At 37.9% G+C, this 19170-nt stretch overlaps 1 protein-coding gene and 1 pseudogene across 8 annotated transcripts in view; one reads left to right on the forward strand and one right to left on the reverse strand.

Moving 5' to 3' along the window:
- The window catches only part of ERC1 (ELKS/RAB6-interacting/CAST family member 1), a 483911-nt gene that overhangs the window by 184510 nt on the left and 280231 nt on the right, over positions 1-19170 (forward strand). For 4 of the 7 annotated variants that reach the window (XM_081060695.1, XM_081060696.1, XM_081060697.1 and 1 more), the window contains one exon: positions 6993-7186. In XM_081060695.1, the coding sequence (XP_080916821.1) occupies positions 6993-7186 (194 nt within the window). Of the gene's footprint in view, positions 1-6992; positions 7187-17504; positions 17517-19170 lie in introns of all 7 variants that reach the window. The other 3 variants (XM_081060693.1, XM_081060694.1, XM_081060692.1) reach the window with 1 other exon arrangement.
- Positions 1668-2025, reverse strand: LOC308502652 (small ribosomal subunit protein uS10-like; annotated as a pseudogene). The gene has a single exon. The product of its transcript is annotated as a small ribosomal subunit protein uS10-like (transcript).

Raw genomic sequence — 19170 nt, forward strand, 5'->3', positions numbered from 1 at the left:
ATGTATGTATATATTTCCTTTATCCATTCATCTGTCATTGGGCACTTAGGTACATTCATGTCTTGGTTGTCGTGAATGAGGAATGCTGCAGTGGACATGAGAGTGCAGCTACTTTGAGCTAACTGATTTCATTTGTCTTGGATATATATGAAGAGTGGGATTGCTGGACCATTTTTAATTTTTTGAGGAGCCTTCATACCGTTTTCCATAGTGGCTGCATCAATTTACTTTCCCACCAACAGTGCACAAGGGTTCCTTTTTTTCTACATCCTCTTCAATACTTGTTATTTCTTGTCTTTTTGATAACAGTAGTTTTGGCAGATATGAGGTGATAGTGTTTTAGATTTGCATTTCCCTGATGATTAGTGATATTGAGCATCTTTTCATGTGCCTGTTAACCATCTGTATGTCTTCTATGGCGAAAGGTCTGTTTAGATCCTCTACCCATATTTTAATTGGATTGTTTTCTTGTTATTGAGTTGTACATATTCTTTATATGTTTTGGATTTAAACACTTGAATATAGAATTTGCAAATATTATGCTCTCCCATTCAATGGTTTGCCTTTCATTTTGTTGATGTTGTCCTCTTCTGTGCCAAGTCTTTTTAGTTTGATGTACTTCCACTTGTTTATTTTTACTTTTGTTGCTCTTTCCTTTAGAGTCATATCCCATTGCTAAGACTAATGTCAAAGAGCTTATCTAAGCTTACGTTTTCTAGTAGGATTTTTTTGGTTTCAGGTCTTTCATTCAAGTCTTTCATACTATTTGTGTTAAATTTTTGTATGTGGTGTAAGATAGTGGTCCAGTTGTGTTCTTGTATGTAGCTGTCTGGTTTTCCCAGTATCATTTATTGAAGAGACTGTCCTTTCCCCATTGTATATTCTTGGCTCCTTTGTCATTTATTAATTGATCAATATATGTGTGGGTTAATTCCTGGGCTCTCTATTCTGTGCCATTGATCTATGTCTCTTTTTATACCAGTACCATGCTGTTTTAATTACCATAGCTTTATAGTATAGATTGAAATAAGGGAGCGTGATAACCTCTGGCTTTGTTCTTCCTTTTCAAGGTGGCTTTGCCTATTTGTGAACTTTTGTGGTTCCATATAAATTTTAGAGTTATTTGCTCTAGTTCTGTGAAAAATGTGCTAGAAGTTTGATAGCAGTTTCATTTTATGTGTAGATTGCTTTGGGTAGTATGGATATTTCAACAATATTAATTCTTCTAATCCATGAGCATGGAACATCTTCCCATTTATTTGTGTTTCTTCAGTTTCTTTCATTAGTGTCTTCTAGTGTACAGGTCTTTCACCTCTTTGGTTAAATTTATTCCTAGGTATTTTATTCTTTTTGATGGAGTTGTAAATGGGATTGTTTTCTTAATTTCTCTTTCTGTAGTTCATTGTTAGTGTATAGTAACAACAATTTTTTGTATATTAATTTTGTATTCTGCAACTTGAGTGAATTCATTTATTAGTTCTAACAACTTTTTGGTGGAGTCTTTAGAATTTTCCATATATAGCATCATGTCATCTATAAGTAGTGACAGTTTTACTTTTTTCATTCCCATTTGGATGCCTTTTACTTTTTTCCATGCTTAATTGTTGTGGCTATGACTTTTTTATTTTTTAAACAACTGATAGTCGATTTATTTTTAAAAGGCTGATTTAAGCATCTGCAGTGGTGTCTTCAGCCTCACCTCCTCGCTCAGTACTGATGGATGTAATCTGTGTAACAATCTCAGAAGGACTGTGTAAGTCACTGAGTCGCTTGTGGATCCTCATTTGAAAACGACCCCAATCTTACAGCCTTCCCCACAGGGAGTTTTTCTTGTAGAGATTGCCAGAGTCTTGGTAGCATTCAGAACTGGTCCTTTCAGTTTGAGATTATTTTCCTTTGTTCCTCTGATCAAATCAGCACACACCTTCTTCAAGGATTTTAGGTTGTGGCTGGTTAGGGTAATTCTGATTTGGTGAATCGCCCCCTCTGGTTCCATGGTGTCTTTCCGGTATCCTGGAAAGCCATGGCTGCCGTGTGGCTTCCTGACCGGCGTGTTTCTCAGCGGCAAGAGGGAACAGTGCTGAGTGAGGAGCAGGAACAGGCGCAATGGAGAGCTGCTACACCTGCGATTGCGTCTTCCTCTAAAAGCGTGGCTATGACTTTCAATACTGTGTTGAATAAAAGTGGTGAGAGTGGGTATCCTTGTCTTGTTCCTGATCTGAGAAGAAAAATTGTCAGCTTTTTACCACTGAGTATGATGTTAGCTGTGGGTTTGTCATATTTGGCCTTCATTTAGTTGAGGTACCTGCTTTTCCCTCTGTACCTGCTTTGTTGAAAGTTTTTATCATAAATGGATGTTGAATTTTGTGAAGTACTTTTTCTGTAGCTATTCCTTTTGTTGCTCTAATTGTATGAGGTCTAGTCCTTTGTCCTGCAGCTTACTGATCCATCTTCTGTTTCATCCGATCTGATTTTGAACCCCTGTATTTTTCAGTATTTTTTAGTTCAGTTATTGGATTCTGTAGCTCTGTGACTTCCGTTTGGTACCTTCTTACATTTTTCTACTTCTTTGTAGAACTTCTCACTATGTTTATCCATTCTTAACCTGAGTTTTGTGAGCATCTATATGACCATTTCGTTGAACTCTGTATCAGATAGACTACTATCTCTGTATCATTAAGATTTTATTCTGAGGATTTGTTTTTTCTTTCATTTGGAACATCTTTGTTTCCTCATTTTGCTTAACTCTCCGTGTTTGTTTCTATGTATTAGGTGCAGCAGCTACCTATCTCAGTCTTGAAGGAGAGTCCTTGTGTAGGAGATGAACCTTATTGTTCAACCTTGTCCTAGCTGTTGGTTGTGTCTTGAACCTTTGTGTTTGCCTAAACTACTTTATTTATTCTTAATAGATCCCTGTTATTTCAGGTTAAACACAGACCAACCAAGACCTGTCTGTGTTTCAAGTGAAGGAATCTCATTTAGCTCCTAGTTTCAGTCTGATTGGAAGTCAGACTTACAGGCAGCAACTTTTAAAGTATGCAAATATTTAGAGTCCTGTGGAGCCACAATCGTTAACTCCACTGGTCTCCAGACCAGGAGATCTGAAGGTGTCCCTTAAGCAACAGTTGCAAAAATCATGGCTCTAAATGAATGTATATGAGGTCGGACAATTAAGTTTGCGAACTCATCCTAGAAAAAGTACTACACACCTCATTGCTGAATATCACTAACCTCACCTTTGAAGTCCTCCCCTTGGGAAGCTATGCACCAACGCCAGCACCTAGTCCACCCTTCAAAGCAATTTTGGAACTCTTTTTCTGGAATGGCCATCACAGCTGTCATCATATTACCCTTGATGTCCTGAATGTCATCAAAATATCTTCTTTTCAATATTTCCTTTATCTTTGGATAAAGAAAGAGGTCATTGGGGGCCATATGAGGTGAGCAGGGCAGATGTTCCAATACAGTTATTTGTTTACTGGCTAAAAACTCCCTCACAGACAGTGCCGTGTGAGCTGGGGCATTGTCGTGATGCAAGAGCCATGAATTGTTGGTGAAAAGTTGAGGTCGTCTTAACTTTTTCACGCAGCCTTGTCAGCACTTCCAAATAGTCAACTTGGTTAATTATTTGTCTAGTTGGTACAAATTTGTCAGGAATAATCCCTCCGATATCAAAGGTTAGCAACATCATTGCAACAAGTTCACAGACTTAATTGTCAGAGCTCCTAAGAGCCTTTCTGGGAGGTGTTGTCAAGATGTACTATCTGGGCAAAGGGGGAGCACAAGGATGTTGTTTTCCTGCTTACGTTTCCCGGGATCGCCTCCATAGCTTCTAGATGTATGGGAAACCTGAAGCCTGTTCCTCAGATTAAAGCTGCAGGATAAGTAAATATAGTCCTTTTTCATAGGGAGGTGTTTCGGTCTGCTATTTGTGCAGTGCCGAGGGTCAGCCCCTGTCTTCCCAACTATTAGAGTCTTGTGGAGGCCAGGAGCGCCAGCTCTGTCCCTCTCAGGCCAGGTGATCCAGGGGCATCCCCTGTGTGGAGTGCACATGCCCTCTGGTGTAAGGAGGCAGCTGCAGAGCGTAGGGGTTGGAGTATGCGCACTGCCTTGTGTAGGGCAGCAGGAACGTGCCTGGACTGCGCACCTGCAGGAGGGAGTCTCGTGTGTGTGTGTGTGTGTGTGTGTGTGTGTGTGTGTGTGTGTGTGTGTGTGTGTGTGTGTGTGTGTGCTGGCTTCAGGGAAGAAGTGGGAGGATGCTGTGACCGTGCATGCTCTCTGGCCCCGCCAGGGAGTGTGCAGCTGTGACCACCTACGCTCCGTGGTTTCAGCAAGGCGGCAGGATGGTGCGTGGCTACTCGCCACAGCCTGTCCTAGCAAGGCGACGGGGGTGCTGTGTACACACTCACCTGCCTGTGCTAGGAGGACAGGTGGACAGTGCAGATAGGTGTCTGCCAGCACCTCCATCTCCAAGGAGGATTTCCCGTGTCCCCTGCCCTTCCAGCAGAAGCTTGAAGGTTAGCAAATGAATCTCTTTCACTTATAGGCTTGGTGCTTTTCAAACTTCTTTTGTGCTGGTTCTCAGGGTGAGTGAGACCACATGTGAGCCATTTAAAAGGAGAGTCTCAGGTCCCCATAACCCTTTGGGCCCCTTGGATATCAGCCCTTGGCTTTTCTAAGCCAGACATTTTCGAGGCCCATCCCTCTTTGGTGTAGATCCCAAGGGTTGGGGTGCATGATGAGGGGCAGAAACCCCTTGCTTCTTCAGGAGGAAGGCCACACTGGTGAGACCCCCTTCTGTATTGTGTTGCTGTGCTGGGGGTGGAGCTTTTTTTGGCAAGAGCGTGTCTCTGCCTCGCCTACCATCTTGATGTGTCCCTTTACCTTTTGTTGTGGAGTAGCAATACATCTAGTTTTCAGAGGGAAATGACCCGTAGGTAGCTGTAGATTTGGTGTGTTCCTGGGACGAGGTGAGTGGAGTTTAGTCTGTCTGTGCCGCTATCTTGCACCCTTTCCCCCAAAGTTCTTTTTTTAACCTTTCTTTTTTTTACCTTTTCTTTCTGTCACTTGTTCTTTTCCTATGTTATGTTCTTCTTTCTTCTTTTCTCCCTAACTTGTCTCTCTCTTTAACATCCTAAGACAATGGTAAGCCACCCAGCAAAGTTAGCAAGAGACCTGGCTAAGGGTGCTGTAAAGTCCTGGTTGATGTTTTTTCTGTCTTTTGCGCGTGCAATTTTTAAACTACACTATAGAAAAGTGAGTACATTTGACCTCATTTCTATCTTCCTCCAGGAGAAACTGTAGAGTCTTTTTGGTTTAATGACTTTTTCCCAAAGTATGTTGGGGTGAACACAAAGTGGAAATTTCTGTAAGACCAAAATTCTCTCCCAAACTTTGGGAGATGTTTGCATTTCTTCTGCTTTTGCTTTGTTTTATTCTTAGTGAGTTAAGTCATTCAAGGGGACCTTCGTTCCCCTTGCTTTTACTGTGCTGTGGCTTTTAACCACACCAGCTTCGGGTAGAATTTTGCTAATACGTTAAAATACACTTCTGCCAATGGAATCTCCTTTAAAGTAAGTAATTGTGGATTTTCACAACTTATTAAACCGTTTTGTAACCAAAAACACTGGTGAGGTCTTAATCTTAAAAGGACAGCTGTTGCTTTGGCAAAGCCTAATTTATAGCCTAATTTATAGAAACATTTCTCTTACTTGAGGTATTTTGCATCAGAGTTTTCTGAAGTATTTCCTAAGAATACATATTTACCCCTTTAATATTTTTTTAAACCATTTTAAGGGACTAAGTATGTTTTGTTGTTTATCGAATAAGGGAAATTAAAACAACCTTAACCTCATTAAATACATTATACACGTGTGACTTTAGGGAGTCAGGAGGAAAATTGAACACTTGAAAATTAGTTTTTAAGTATTGAAACTGCTTTGCATCCCAAAATGTATTGAAGGTACTAGTTGCCATTTGCAACAAGATCCTGAGTAAAAAATATTTTCTGAGTTTTAAATGTGATTGTTGTTTTCTGACTTTGTCATGTGTTATGTTGTAAAATCCTGAATCCTGGCATTGGGAACGTACCTCTGTGGTGAGCTATTTTCTTAACCCAACTCCATTGTTTTGGTACCACATTTGCATGGTTTGTATGATTCTAGATGCTTTGGCCTTGCGATTCATACTTGCTTGGTTAGCAGTATATAGGAGAAGGGAAGGGAAGTCATGGTCAAGTGGGTATTAGATCTCAGTGTTGGTACTGCAATCATAACATCAGCAGTGAGTCTCTGGTGATTTCTTTTGATGTTATCTTGAAGAGGTCAGTATTGTCTAATGGCTTGTTAGTACTGTGTTTCCCCGAAAATAAGACCTAGCCGGACCATCAGTTCTAATGTGTCTTTTGGAGCAAAAACTAATATAAGACCCGGTAATATAATATAATGATGTGATGTGATGTGATGTGATGTGATTGTGATGTGATGTGATGTGATCCCAGTCTTATTTTACTATAAGACCTGGTCTTATATAATACGTAATCATATAAATATAGTAATATATAATTATATAAGACCGGGTCTTCTATAACACAACACAACACAACACAACACAACACTGGGTCTTATATTTTTGCTCCAAAAGATGCATTAGAGCTGATGGTCCGGCTAGGTCTTATTTTTGGGGAAACACGGTACATCCAATTAGACTCTGAAGCATCTTTTGGCTTACGATGATTTGGGCTTAATAATAAATATTTAGAGATGTACTGTTTTAAAAACTAATCCATTTGAAATCTAAGATAATTGTTTCTCCACTTATTACTAATATTTTGTGTAATATTTAAGCAGATAAAAACTTTATAAATTGAAGATTAGCTATTAGATATTTGATAATACCCTATTTAAATTGGAATAGTGATAGTTCTTTGGGACATGGTTTTACAACTGCCACTGTATATATATCTGATAGAATTTGCACATTTTTCTTCATAGGCGCATGAAGCAACTTTGGAAGCCAGAGCCAGTCCAGAGATGAATGATCGAATACAGCAGTTGGAGAGAGAGATTGCTAGGTACAAAGATGAGTCTAGCAAGGCCCAGGCAGAAGTTGACCGCCTCTTGGAAATCTTGAAGGAGGTGGAAAACGAGAAGAATGACAAAGATAAGAAGATCGCTGAGTTGGAAAGGTAAGGAAAGGAAGCTGAACAGAGACTCACTATGTTTGAAAGGTTAAAGTATGGTTTTAAACTGTGTACTTTTGGGGGCATGTTTTTCAATATATCTGCCTCTCTGAATTTAGACTCATAAGTGCTTGATGTTACTTTATTGTCTACTTTTTATTCTAAGTCAGTGTTAAATTCATTGTCGCGGTCTTTAAAAGGCAACACAGAGTGGGAATAAGTTGGGAAGCTGTGGACTTCAACATGATTGGTTGGAAAGAGAGAAAGTATTCATTAAGAAATTAAAGTTTTCTATTGGCTAATCAAATGAATACAAATAGCCACTTGCTCTTTAGGTATTTGTCTACCTAAGGAGCAAAGGAACCTCAAATTCAAGGAATTAGTACTTTTTTCATTGGTTTGGACCGGGGTGTCCAAACTTTTTTCAACGTTTTCCACCAAGGGCCATATGCGGTAAAATACACAAACAGCTGGGCCACTCACTCGAGGTGAAGTACATATTGCCTCACCTGGTTTATTTAAGTAAACTAAATATATTTTTGGAATTTCCTGTGGGCCAATTAACAATGGATCTCGCCGCAATTTGGACACCCCTGGTGTAGACCATTGTTTGTTGAACAGAGCTGATCTTCCTTTGGGAGGTGCATTTTTAGACTTCGACAAATTGTAGAGAAACAGACTATTGCTATAACATCAGTGCATAGGCCAAATATAGAAGAAGGAGGGACATTTTGAGGACAATTTAGGAGACTTGAATATATTTATGCAGCTCTGACTTTGAATTCTTCAAAATGAACTGTGTTTGAACAGATCCAGCCAGATAGCTCTCTTGGAATTTTCTTTGTCGTTTTTTTTTTTTCTCTCATTAGGGCTTATTATACTAAAGATTAAGCATATGCCTCTTGATCTGTTCTTTTACACCTACTATATATATAGTTAATATAAATTCACAAGTGCATAGAAACAGTTCTTCCAGTAGAAGTACATTAATCACCCATATTCTTCTGAAGAGTCTGACAGTGACAGAATGAAATCACTACTCTAAGTGGCTCCTTGGAGCCTGATTCTTAGGAATATTTTTATTTTCAGTCTCTTGAATGTTGGGAAGTACTAGACTACGTTCATAAGTTGTTTACTAAGTTTTAAATTTTTGAGTTATGGGAGACTTGATGGTTTCCCCTAGAAGGTTTTTTTCTATTCTGTACCCATAGAATTTTAATTTTTCAAGCAACTAAATATAGTCCAATCCTCACATTTCTCCTTTGCTGTTTTAAAAGTGTGAATAACATGGGCTAATTACCTATTCACTTGTTTTCTTATTTTCATTTTAACTTTATTTATATTTTCTGGTTCTGGATAAGACAAATAGATAAATTCTTTAAGTCGGAATTAACAAATGACCAGTTTCAAGATTAGATGATGTGTGTTTTTGTGTGTTTTCATGTTTGCATTGCACCTTCCCTCCCAACACACACACGCACCCCTCCTTTACATACTACACACATGCACACACGCGCACGCAAACACACACATACCCTCCTTTACATATTCTCACGAATACATGCCTCTCTTTGCTTTTGTGTCTGCCTGAATTCAGCTGCAGTATTTTAGATTTTAAAATACCATACTTTTGATGGACTAGTGAGTTTCTACTAAATACATTGCAGTATTTCAGAAAAGAAATTCCTTGATAAAGTTTCAATTTTTGGTTTGATTTCTTGTATTAGAAATCTACATTGAAATTATTGTTTGCTCTTCCAGGCAGCTTGCTTGAAAAATGTTTCAGTTCATTTTGGACCCAATACTAATTTTGGGAGATGGACATGATTTGAATGAGAGTACGAAATATTATTAAGTCTATATTTGATATCCAAAGCACAACAAATAGCTTTTATGAGCCACTGTATTTCTCACATTTTTAAAAAATTTATTGGGGTGACATTTGTTAGTGAAATTACATAGATTTCAGGTGTACAATTCTGTATTACAACATCTATAAATCCCATTGTGTGTTCACCACCCAGAGTCAGTTCTCCTTCCATCACCATATATTTGATCCCCCTTACCATCATCTCCCACCCCCACCCCCCTTACGCTCTGGTAATCACTAAACTATTGTCTGTGTCTATGAGTTTGTGTTTCTCATTTGATTGTCTTGTTCTTTTGCTGTTATATTTCTCACATTTTGAGAAAAAGTTGTAAATGATCTGCTCTTTCTATGGACTGTAACATAAAGTTGACAAATCACTGGTCATGCAGGGTTGTAATTTTGCTTTAGGATTTGATACAAAGGTTTTTGGCTACCCAAAATGAAAGTTTTTCTTTAATTTTTTAATAAACTTTTTTGTTTTTCTTTTTAAAGCAACAGTTTTTAAAACTCAGTTTTTGCTACTGGCTTTGTAATTTGTTACTGAGCAGTATAGTTTAGGATAAGAATAAATAGTGAAGGACAGTTGGGTTTATGCCTTTTGTTCCCAGATTTAGTACTGAGATGCATGTGTGTGCCTGCTGTTTCCCACCTCCATTTGCTTGTGTTGCCGTTCCACTATTTCCTATGTGTGCGTATCTTTCTCCCCATAATTTATAATTTGAGTCTCTTCACCTTTCCTTTGAGTTGTCTTATCATGGTCCTATTCTATTGGGGTTCGGGTCTCCAAGTGTTTATATGTATTCCCTCTTGGCTGTGCTGTTTCTCAGAAAGCCAGTCTCCTGCAGTTTGCACCTTCCGTACCAGGTTTCTGTCCCTGCACCATCAGGGCGTTTGTTTGGGACTTCCTGAGAAGTGCGTGTTACGTAAGGATACACTCCTGTACTACTAACTGAATTGTCGCTGCTGCTCTTGCTACTTCTGGGCTCCGTTGGGGGTTTGAAGAACAGCTGCTTACATGGCACATTCAACTGTACCTCTTAGGTGCATTGTTTGTGGATAAAGTGTACGTTCTCGCTGGTAAGATTCTGATATTGTCAGTTGTAATTTTCTTAGCCTTTGTTTCTAGCCCATCTTTTATGTGGTTGTTCTCTTGCTGGAATGCCCTCTAGGTTAGTATAGGCCCTTAGCCGATGCAGACATAATGCTACACCCTAATGCGGGATGTAGGCTTCGTTTCTGAAGGGTATGCAGCAGCCTTCTAAGTGCAAAAATAAAAGCAGACCATTACAGTCATTGACCTAAAGAAAATTCTTTAGTATTCTTTTAAATTTCCTAGTACTTATATAAAACTACCTAGCATTAAAAGGTTTAGACTAAATCATGAAGAATTCTCAGACCTATTTGTGGTCTTGAGAAAAACGAATAGTCTCTTACATTGCCCCTACAGAGACGATTCAGTGCTGTGCCACTATCTTGGCCTACTGCAATTTAAAAAGAGGATTATATAAGTGCATCCATACATCTGCAAATATGAAATATTGTTGCTAATTAAATCTAAGAAGTACTACTTCTAAATTCATATCCCATATTGTGTATATTAGTTGGATTTCAACCAGAGAGGTAGAACCAGTAGGAGAGATACATACATACATACATATATATGTATATATATATATATGTATATATATATACACACACATACATATACACACACATACATACATACATACAATACTATATTTATTACAAGGAATTATAATATATATGTATGTATATTTATACATATGTTTAAACATATATGTATATTTACATATATGGCTGGCTAAGCAAGTCTGAAAACTATGGCAAGCTGTCAGGAAGAGACGATCACTAGCAGGGTAGAACGACCGGGGGCACGGGCCAAAACTGTGGTCCACAGGCAGAACTTTTTTTCTCTTCTGGAGAAACCCCACTTTTAGAGCCTTCCAAGGAATTCGGTTATACCCATTCCAATTATCTGGGGTAATACATATAATTAGAAGCTTTAATTATTCCTGCAAAATACCTTCATAGCAACACCTAGGTTAGTGTCTAAGTAACTGGGCACTAGAGCCTGGTGAAGTTGACACTTCAAGAAAGTCCTTACCTGGTGGTTCTGGATAGTCTTTATAGCTCAATTTAAGGAAAAAAACAAAAACAAAGAAAAAACTAGAACTTGACATGTTGTTATATAAATAGATCAATTTAGATTAGCTTTAGGAACCCTGAATGTAATAGAAAATTTCTCTTCTAAAGTGACTAGAGTTTTTATTTAGATTCATAATGAATATGCTTTTCTTTGGCACAATGTTTAACATATTTAGTAATGTACTAAAATTCTGATAGAATTCTTATATTAGCATCCTTTTAGACTCCTGAAAGAATTGTTCGTGTTCTACTTTTTCATTCATGTTGTTCCTTTTAGCTAAATACTCCTATCCTGGCAGAATACTGGAAGCATTATCCCCCATACCACATATTGTGATTTCCTTCATAAGACAGAAACATTAATGAATCCACAGAGTTTGGTGTTTGCAGCAGAAATCCTCAGTTTACTCTAATGTGTCATTTAGATTAAACATATCATTTAGAAGGTTTTATATGTAGAAAATGGCAGCCATCTTCAGATTTTTTATATAACTTAGGTATCAAGGATTGCTTTTGGGTTATCAGAGTTTGGAATTTCATTGATATAAAAAATAATAGAATCTATTATTGTTAGATAATAATAGAAAATGTGGATTTACTATATTTCCCAATTTGTGGGGATATAAAAACTGGGATTTTAATAGATGTAGATTTAATTTTGGGGTACTTTAAAATTTAGCAGAAGGATTAACAGATGAGAAAAAAGGATATCCTTTCTAGTAAGCCTTTAATCTTTGAAAGCCCTGATGTTCTTTTTATTCTTTATTCCTTTTTCCTGGTTACCTTCCCTTTAAATATGCATCTCTAAAAATACCACTGTTGGTAAGATTTATAGTTATCAAGCTCTTTAAATAATATCCAATCTGTGAGTTTAGTTTTTCCCTCTATAACCCACTCTCTGCCACAGAATATACCCTTTCCTTTTCCACTAATTAATGAATTAGTTATTTTGTTTATTGGAGCCTCTTACTTGCTGGTCAATGTTGTGGGATCTTGGGACACGACAGGAAACAAAACAGACAAAACCTCAGCCTTCGTGGAGTTTACAGTCTAGTTGGGAGGAGGTGGACATTAGAAACTAAACATGTAAATGCCACAAGGTGACGAATGCCGTGCAAAATACAAAGCAGAGTAAGAGGGGAGGGAGTGTGAGGATTTGTGTGGCTGCTGTATTTATGGGGTTGTGAGGAAAGACCTCTGGTAAGGTGATATTAGAGCAGACACTTCAAAGAGGGGCTCCTTCCTTTAGACGTCCTCAGAATGCCTTAAAACAAAAACGGAGCAACAAAAACCAACCTGCTTTATTGAGGTACAAGTTACATACAGAAAGGTGCACCCATTTTAAGTTTTTTGTTTGAGTTTTGACCAATGTATATGCCTGTGCAACCACCACTACCATCAAGATATAGAACATTCTCTTCAATTTGATTAGACCAACCAAGCATCCGTTCTCTCTTCCATCCTGACACAGACCCACGGTTTTAGTTTCCTGCACCCCCAGCCCCAGTAGTGCGTCCTGACTCCTGGGAGTCAGTCCAAGTCACAGCAGTCTCTTTTCCAGTGACTCAGTTACACACTGCGCACACAGTCCCTAAGGGATTTGAGGGGGACACTACAGAGAGGCTTCCGGGGAGCGATTTTCTTGTCAGAAAGACTTGGAAGAAGAAAGACAGTCCCTTCGTGGTGGACACTATCGTGTCTGAATGTGAGGGCTGGGCCTGCCGCCTCTGCCTTCTGTCAGCCTGCGGTGACGCCAGCATTCAGATGGGGCCAGTCCAGAAGAAGCAGGGCCAGACCCCGAATGCACTGGCCCTGAAACTAGACTCTTTGTTATGTGAACATGATGGTACATTTTCTTAGTTTAAACATTTTGAAACAGGATTTTCTGTCATTTGCCTTCAAACTGTTACAGCTATTTACAAACTTATTTCCTCCTCTTTTTTTCCCACCTATAGTAGAAGCAACTGTTTGGAAAGATTTAAAGTTTTGAGAAGTCAAATAAGGATTAAAGAACAGAAACAGTTTCAGGGTCTGACCAAGGTTGAGGTCTCTTTGTTTTCCTAATACCTTATGAAGCAAAAAATAGCATTCTCACTCTTTTAATTACTTCCTCAAATCAGGAGTGATACACTTGTTGTTCTGTTTTGGTTCTTTTACAATAAGGCAGTAATTCGAGGGCTCCAGTTAAACCAGCCATAAATTATGCTAGCCATTATTTTCAGATATGTCCACACAGGTTTCAGTCCTGCTTTTCCTCGTTCTAGATCTGTCTTCCTTCGTCTCCACCTTCACTTCATCCCCACCCGAATGCCTGGGACAGATCGCACCCCTTCATTTTCTGAAAGGGGCAACATAGAGCAGATTTTTACCCCTAGTCAGGCAAATAGTTTAAAGGGGAATGTATTTTGACTTTTTAAAAACAAATTTGTGGCAGAAATAGCCATATTTAACTTTGAAAGGTGGATGTTATTCTTCCCTTGTTTGGAGTCAATGAGCAGTTATTTGTCTGTCCTTCAGTGGAAACATGGAAAAGCAAGCAGGCATATATTTTGGGTGGAGATTTCCTACAGGAACTCTGTAAGCCTCGTTGTTTCATTTGTTACGTATCAGGTAGACCTTTTCTTCTAAGAAAGATGCCCCCCCAATTTTAGTGTAATTTGTTTAGTAGTCATTGTATTTGTTAATTTTGGCTACCCCTTTTTGCATCATGGCTTTTTTGTTTGGTTTCGGAAAGGAGTCTTATGTAGCTTATTTTTATATACAGATAAGGAGCTGAGGCCCAGAGAGGTTAAGTAACTGGTCCCACGTCACGTAAGCAGGTAGGTGGTGGTAGAGTTGTGCCTAAGAGTTCTGGAGACTGTCTCTTCTACCTCTGCTCCTTTGAACCTCTGGTGTTCAGTACTTGTTAGTGAGCCCACCTCCTAGAAAGGAAGGATATAGACAGCTAGATGATGTACATGCTGCTCGCTTGAGAATCTTGATGAGGCTTTTTTCCCCAACTACTGCAATGCCCTGTTAGAGGACAGGTGCTTTGGAACTGGCATGTGGGTTGCTTTGCTGCAGGTGACAGTTTTTCTAGATGTCTGACTCTTAGCCCCTCTGTCAGTCCGAACTCAATAAAGGGATACTTGTGGTCCCAGAATGCTTAGACCCTAGCAAAGAGCAGCTATGATGCCTGCAGATGCGTTCTAACACAGCTTGTCGAGGAGCTGGAAATTCCGGTGACGAGCTTTCAGTTTAAGGTCTGGTTGAGCGCTCCTGGAAGAGAGCTCACGATACTAACATACCTAGTGAATGTGTGTCCAGGATACAGGCTTATCACAGAGAAAGGGCTTCTTGTTGAACTTGGGATTCTTCAGTCTGGTCTTTTAATTTTTGAGACCTATATTACATGATAATGGCTTGCGAGTTTGTTTGGTTGGAAGACTAGTGGGTAAAAGACTACTAGATCCTAGACTGCTCATTTTAGGTCCTAGAACCTTTAGTGTATGTAGAAATACGAAATGGAAAAGGAGAGCCAGGATATTGTGTTGCTGCTGTGACTATTCTGAGGAAGGCAAGAGAACTGGAGATAATTTTGTTATTCATTCATATATATGAATACACTCGCTCACGGTCCAGTCTTGTAAGTATTATGAAGGAAATTTAGTTTTTTCACTTTGTGATAGTTATTTTCTTTGCTATCCATCTTTTCCAGACCTCATCTAGAACTGTTAGTTCTAGGCTTTTACATCATGATTAAACTTAAATTTTGTGAACTAGCAAGAAAACCTAACCTGTATTTACTGTATTGTTTCGGGAACTACGAACAACTGGTTTTATTTAAAAAGTATATGACGTATTCAGAGAAAGATTTGGAGCTACTTTTGGTTAATTATTTTTTTTTAAAGCAAGTGTATGTTCCCAGTTTTGCTCAGAATTTAGGCTCAAGGTAGTTAAGTCCCTGAATTAACTGCTAAAGCAGTAACTTTTAACCTCATTTTGGTAAGTAAGGGGTATCTGTACTTCTGTCAATCAAAACCAGCACACTAACCTGAGCTTGAACGCAGAGTGGGGTCTTTTTCTTGTCATTCCAAGAGTGAGATGTAATCCAGGGTGTAATTTGCATGTATGCATGTTAAGAGAAAGAACTCTTTTGGTGGTATTTGGAGAAATTAGGGAAGATAAATGCTGCGCTTAAACCTCATGGCTCAGGCATGTAGCCTTTTGAGTTTTTGATTTGTTCTTAAAGATTACTAGTATCTGAAATTTTATATAATAAAAATGGAGTTCTTTTTATTTTTCATAAATCTTTTGAATGTGTTGACAAGCTTGAATTAGTTTTCAGGATGATATTTTCAATTTTTGGTTTGATAGTCTTAGCAGAATTAACTGTTTTCTTAAAAAATGGACCTCATAGTTAGAAGATGAATGTTATTTTCTTGTTTTTTCTTATTCTTTTCTCTTTGACTGAAATTTTGTTTCCCTTTGTTTGTTTATGGGAACCTTACCCTTTTTAATGGTTACCTTTTGGGAAAAAATTTTTTTACTGACCTTGCTTAGGTAGTAATTTTAATTTTTCTTTATTTGTGCTTTTCTGATAGTATGTATCACATTCTGTCCTATAATTGAATGTTATTGAGGACCCAATAAATATATATGGTAAACCATAAAGATAGAGCTTCTTTATCATTTCACCATCTAATCATCTTACATTTCTTGCCTTTATCTTCCCATCAAGTATTGTAAGAGTATTGTACCTGAAGATGACTGGTTTTTTATCAGGTCCTGCTTTCTTCAGCTTGCTTTCTGGGGAAGCTGTTTGTGTCTTTTTTCTTCCTCCTTGATAAATTTCTCCGATTTCATTTAAAAGAAGAATAATTAACACAGCTTTACGTAGTCAATTCTATTAGGTCACCTTCCCAGAATTTCTTGTGGGCACAATACCCTATAATTTATTACTACAGTTTACCTTAAGTTACCAGCTTAGTGGTTACCTTAAGTTTTCACTTAAATGTGTAAACATTAGAATTATATAGAATTAGAGTTATTTTATGTGCACATTTTTTCTTCTAAATTTCCCAAAAGCTATAGTTTAATGCCAAAGTGAAATATGACTCATGAACAATAAAATAGGTAAAGAGATCATTCAACTTGCTCACCGTTGATAGGAATAAGCTTAATGTTTTAAAATGTATTTGCCTGTATCTTATATAAAACCTTACTTCTGTAGGAGATTTCATTTCGTGTCCTTGTTGATCTAAAATTATACTAACACTGTGTCATAACCAGTAAAAGTGAAAAAAGATCATTGGGAACAACCATTTAGAGATTGGCCTATGTTTGCCTTTGAACATTGCATCCTACACTGTTTCATATATGCCAGAGAGCCTGGGAGTTTTATAGATTCCCGTTAGGAACCGGTAAGCATCACAGAACATGTAACGTGTGTCCAGGTGATGAGTCAATATTGGAAGGACAATACTAATTTCAGAGAGACTGATTCATTTTTTAAAAAGGTAAACTGTTTATTATTATAAAAGTCAGTAATGAACCACAGAGGGTTCGTGCTATGTAAGAATATTATGCATGGCTGCTTTGCACCTTTTACTGCTGAGCAGTATTGGAAATGAGTTGACATTTATACAGGCTTATATTCTTCATTATGACTTTTGGGTTGCACCATTTGACATAGATTTTGGTAGATTTGAAATGAGAAGTATTGTAATTGGGGAAAAACATTTTGTTTTCATATTTGAGAAGATTCTATCAAATTCTTCCAAATAAATTAGAGTCCTGTATTTTACAGAATAATCGAAGTTGTCAGTGTTTTTCTGCTTTTGCTCGTAGATAACATGGACACAGGAAATGGAGTGGGGTGGGTTAAGGGGTGGTCAATTGGAGGTGAGTGTGTATAGAGCTGAGCTGATGAAATTCGTGAAATCTCCATTAGCTACTTATGTGAAAAAGGGGAGCAGCTAACCTTCTCTTCTTTGCCTTTCTGTTTAAGAAATGGTTTTTCTCGCCCCTGCTTCAAGAAATGGCAAATTCTAGACAAAATTTTTTCCTTTAGAAACTTGCATTAAAGTACAGTGGTGTCATCTAATCTGAAAATACATTTGTTGAGAGTTAAAAATATGAAGTTACTAATTTTTAGTGCCTCTGAAGAATGTGTGACCCCTTCCCCTTTAGTCCTGTGCTCTATGTTTGGTCTATGTCTATGAATACTATTGTTTCTGAATATTGTTCTTATTAATTCTTTCTAACTTTCTCTTTCACATTTCTTCCTGGATTTGCTGTTGCCTTCAGTCTCACCTCAAGGTCAGTATGACTGTATGAAAACAAAGATATGTCATAGAGCATTGTGTACTAACATTATCTTGAACTCTAGTAGAGAACTGAAATGGTAGAATGTATTCTGGGAAAGCGATGGCTAGAAATCTAGTTACGAGTGCATAAAATGTCAGGAGTTTTAGGTTTACCAGAGTGGACTCAAAGGTCTTTGCTTCAAAAGACAGTGAGACTAGTCAGAAAGCAAGAATCAGACTGACCAGGTTTTGACTGAGAGAGAAATGAAGATGAAAGGAACCATTGGGGGGTGAGGAGAAAAATACTATGTATATTGTTTTCATTTAATTAAAATTTCATTGGCGGCATTCTGGCTGATAATATTATATTAGTAGGGTAAAGGGCAGCATGAACGATGGAGGGAAATTTGCCACTGTATGGAATTGTATAAGAACCTTTGAATTACTTCACATACACAAACCTACACAGACACATTTAAATTTTAGGTTTGTTTTGTGATTCTGCTGAATGGTAGAACTAGCGATAACAAAAACAACCACCACTACCGTTATTTATATGTGTCAGAGGCCCTATGGTAGAAGCTTTACATCTTCATTAGTAAGTAAATTAGTAAGAGTAGCTGGCAGAAAACAATTGGAAACCTTCATTTTAAAAGTTACTCGTTTCGCCAATGAAGCACAGCAGTGTAAATTAAGGTGTGAGAATTTCTGATAGAGTATAGGAAGTGACATTGTTACTACCATGTGCATTTTACGTAGCAGCTCTTTTCTAAAAATAATGACATCATATATATTTATTATTTATAAAACACCTATTTCTTTGATTCTCACAGCTAACATTTGGGTTGACAGACTATTACTCTGATGAGGAGCTATAGTTTGGGAAAATGACTTCTCTAGGGTTAACCAAGTAGTAAATGATGGTACTTGAATTTGAAGCCGGATCTTCTCATTTCAACCTCAGGGCTCTTTATATTATATGCACTTGAGCCTGGGAATTAGAGTATGAGCCATAGAGCCCCAGATTGCTTGAATTTTCTTAGGTAGAGATCTCCTGTGGTTTTCTCAGCTATAAGACTGGGGAAATTATCTAATCTAAAGGGTGGCTGTAAACCTTGAGTTACTACAGATAGCACTTAGAACAGTGCCTGGCACAAGGGCAGCTGTCAATCAGGGAAGCTAGTACGGTCACTCCTTGTGCCTTGTTCATGGAGTCCTGTTTGATCCAGGATATCGTAACATAATCTCATACATATCAGGTTCTTTAAAACACTGTACTGTTCTTACTGATTCATACCAGTGTGAGTAGAGAGTGCAACGGAGAATCTCAATGGCACAGTTGTGTATGTGTAGAAAACGAGAAAAGGACACATATTTCTTCTGTAATGGTATTTTAAGACTTCACTTTTCAGGTGCTGAAATTTGTTGTTGGTAGAAAGATCAAGTGGAGGCTTCTTTGAAAAACGGCTCTCTTTCCCCTTTCTACTCCCTGATATTTCTTCTCAGTGTTTAAATTGAGGACCTAAACATATTTCTGAAAAAGTCCCCTTACCTTTGATGATTTTAAAAATCAGCAGTTTGTGTGGGGTGTATGTTAAAATGAATAAATAAGCCCTTCTTGCATCATTACTTTTACTATTCTAATTAATGAAGAGGGTTCTTCAGTC

This window comes from Rhinolophus hipposideros, assembly GCF_964194185.1.
Source record: "Rhinolophus hipposideros genome assembly, chromosome: 9".
NCBI lineage: Eukaryota > Metazoa > Chordata > Mammalia > Chiroptera > Rhinolophidae > Rhinolophus > Rhinolophus hipposideros.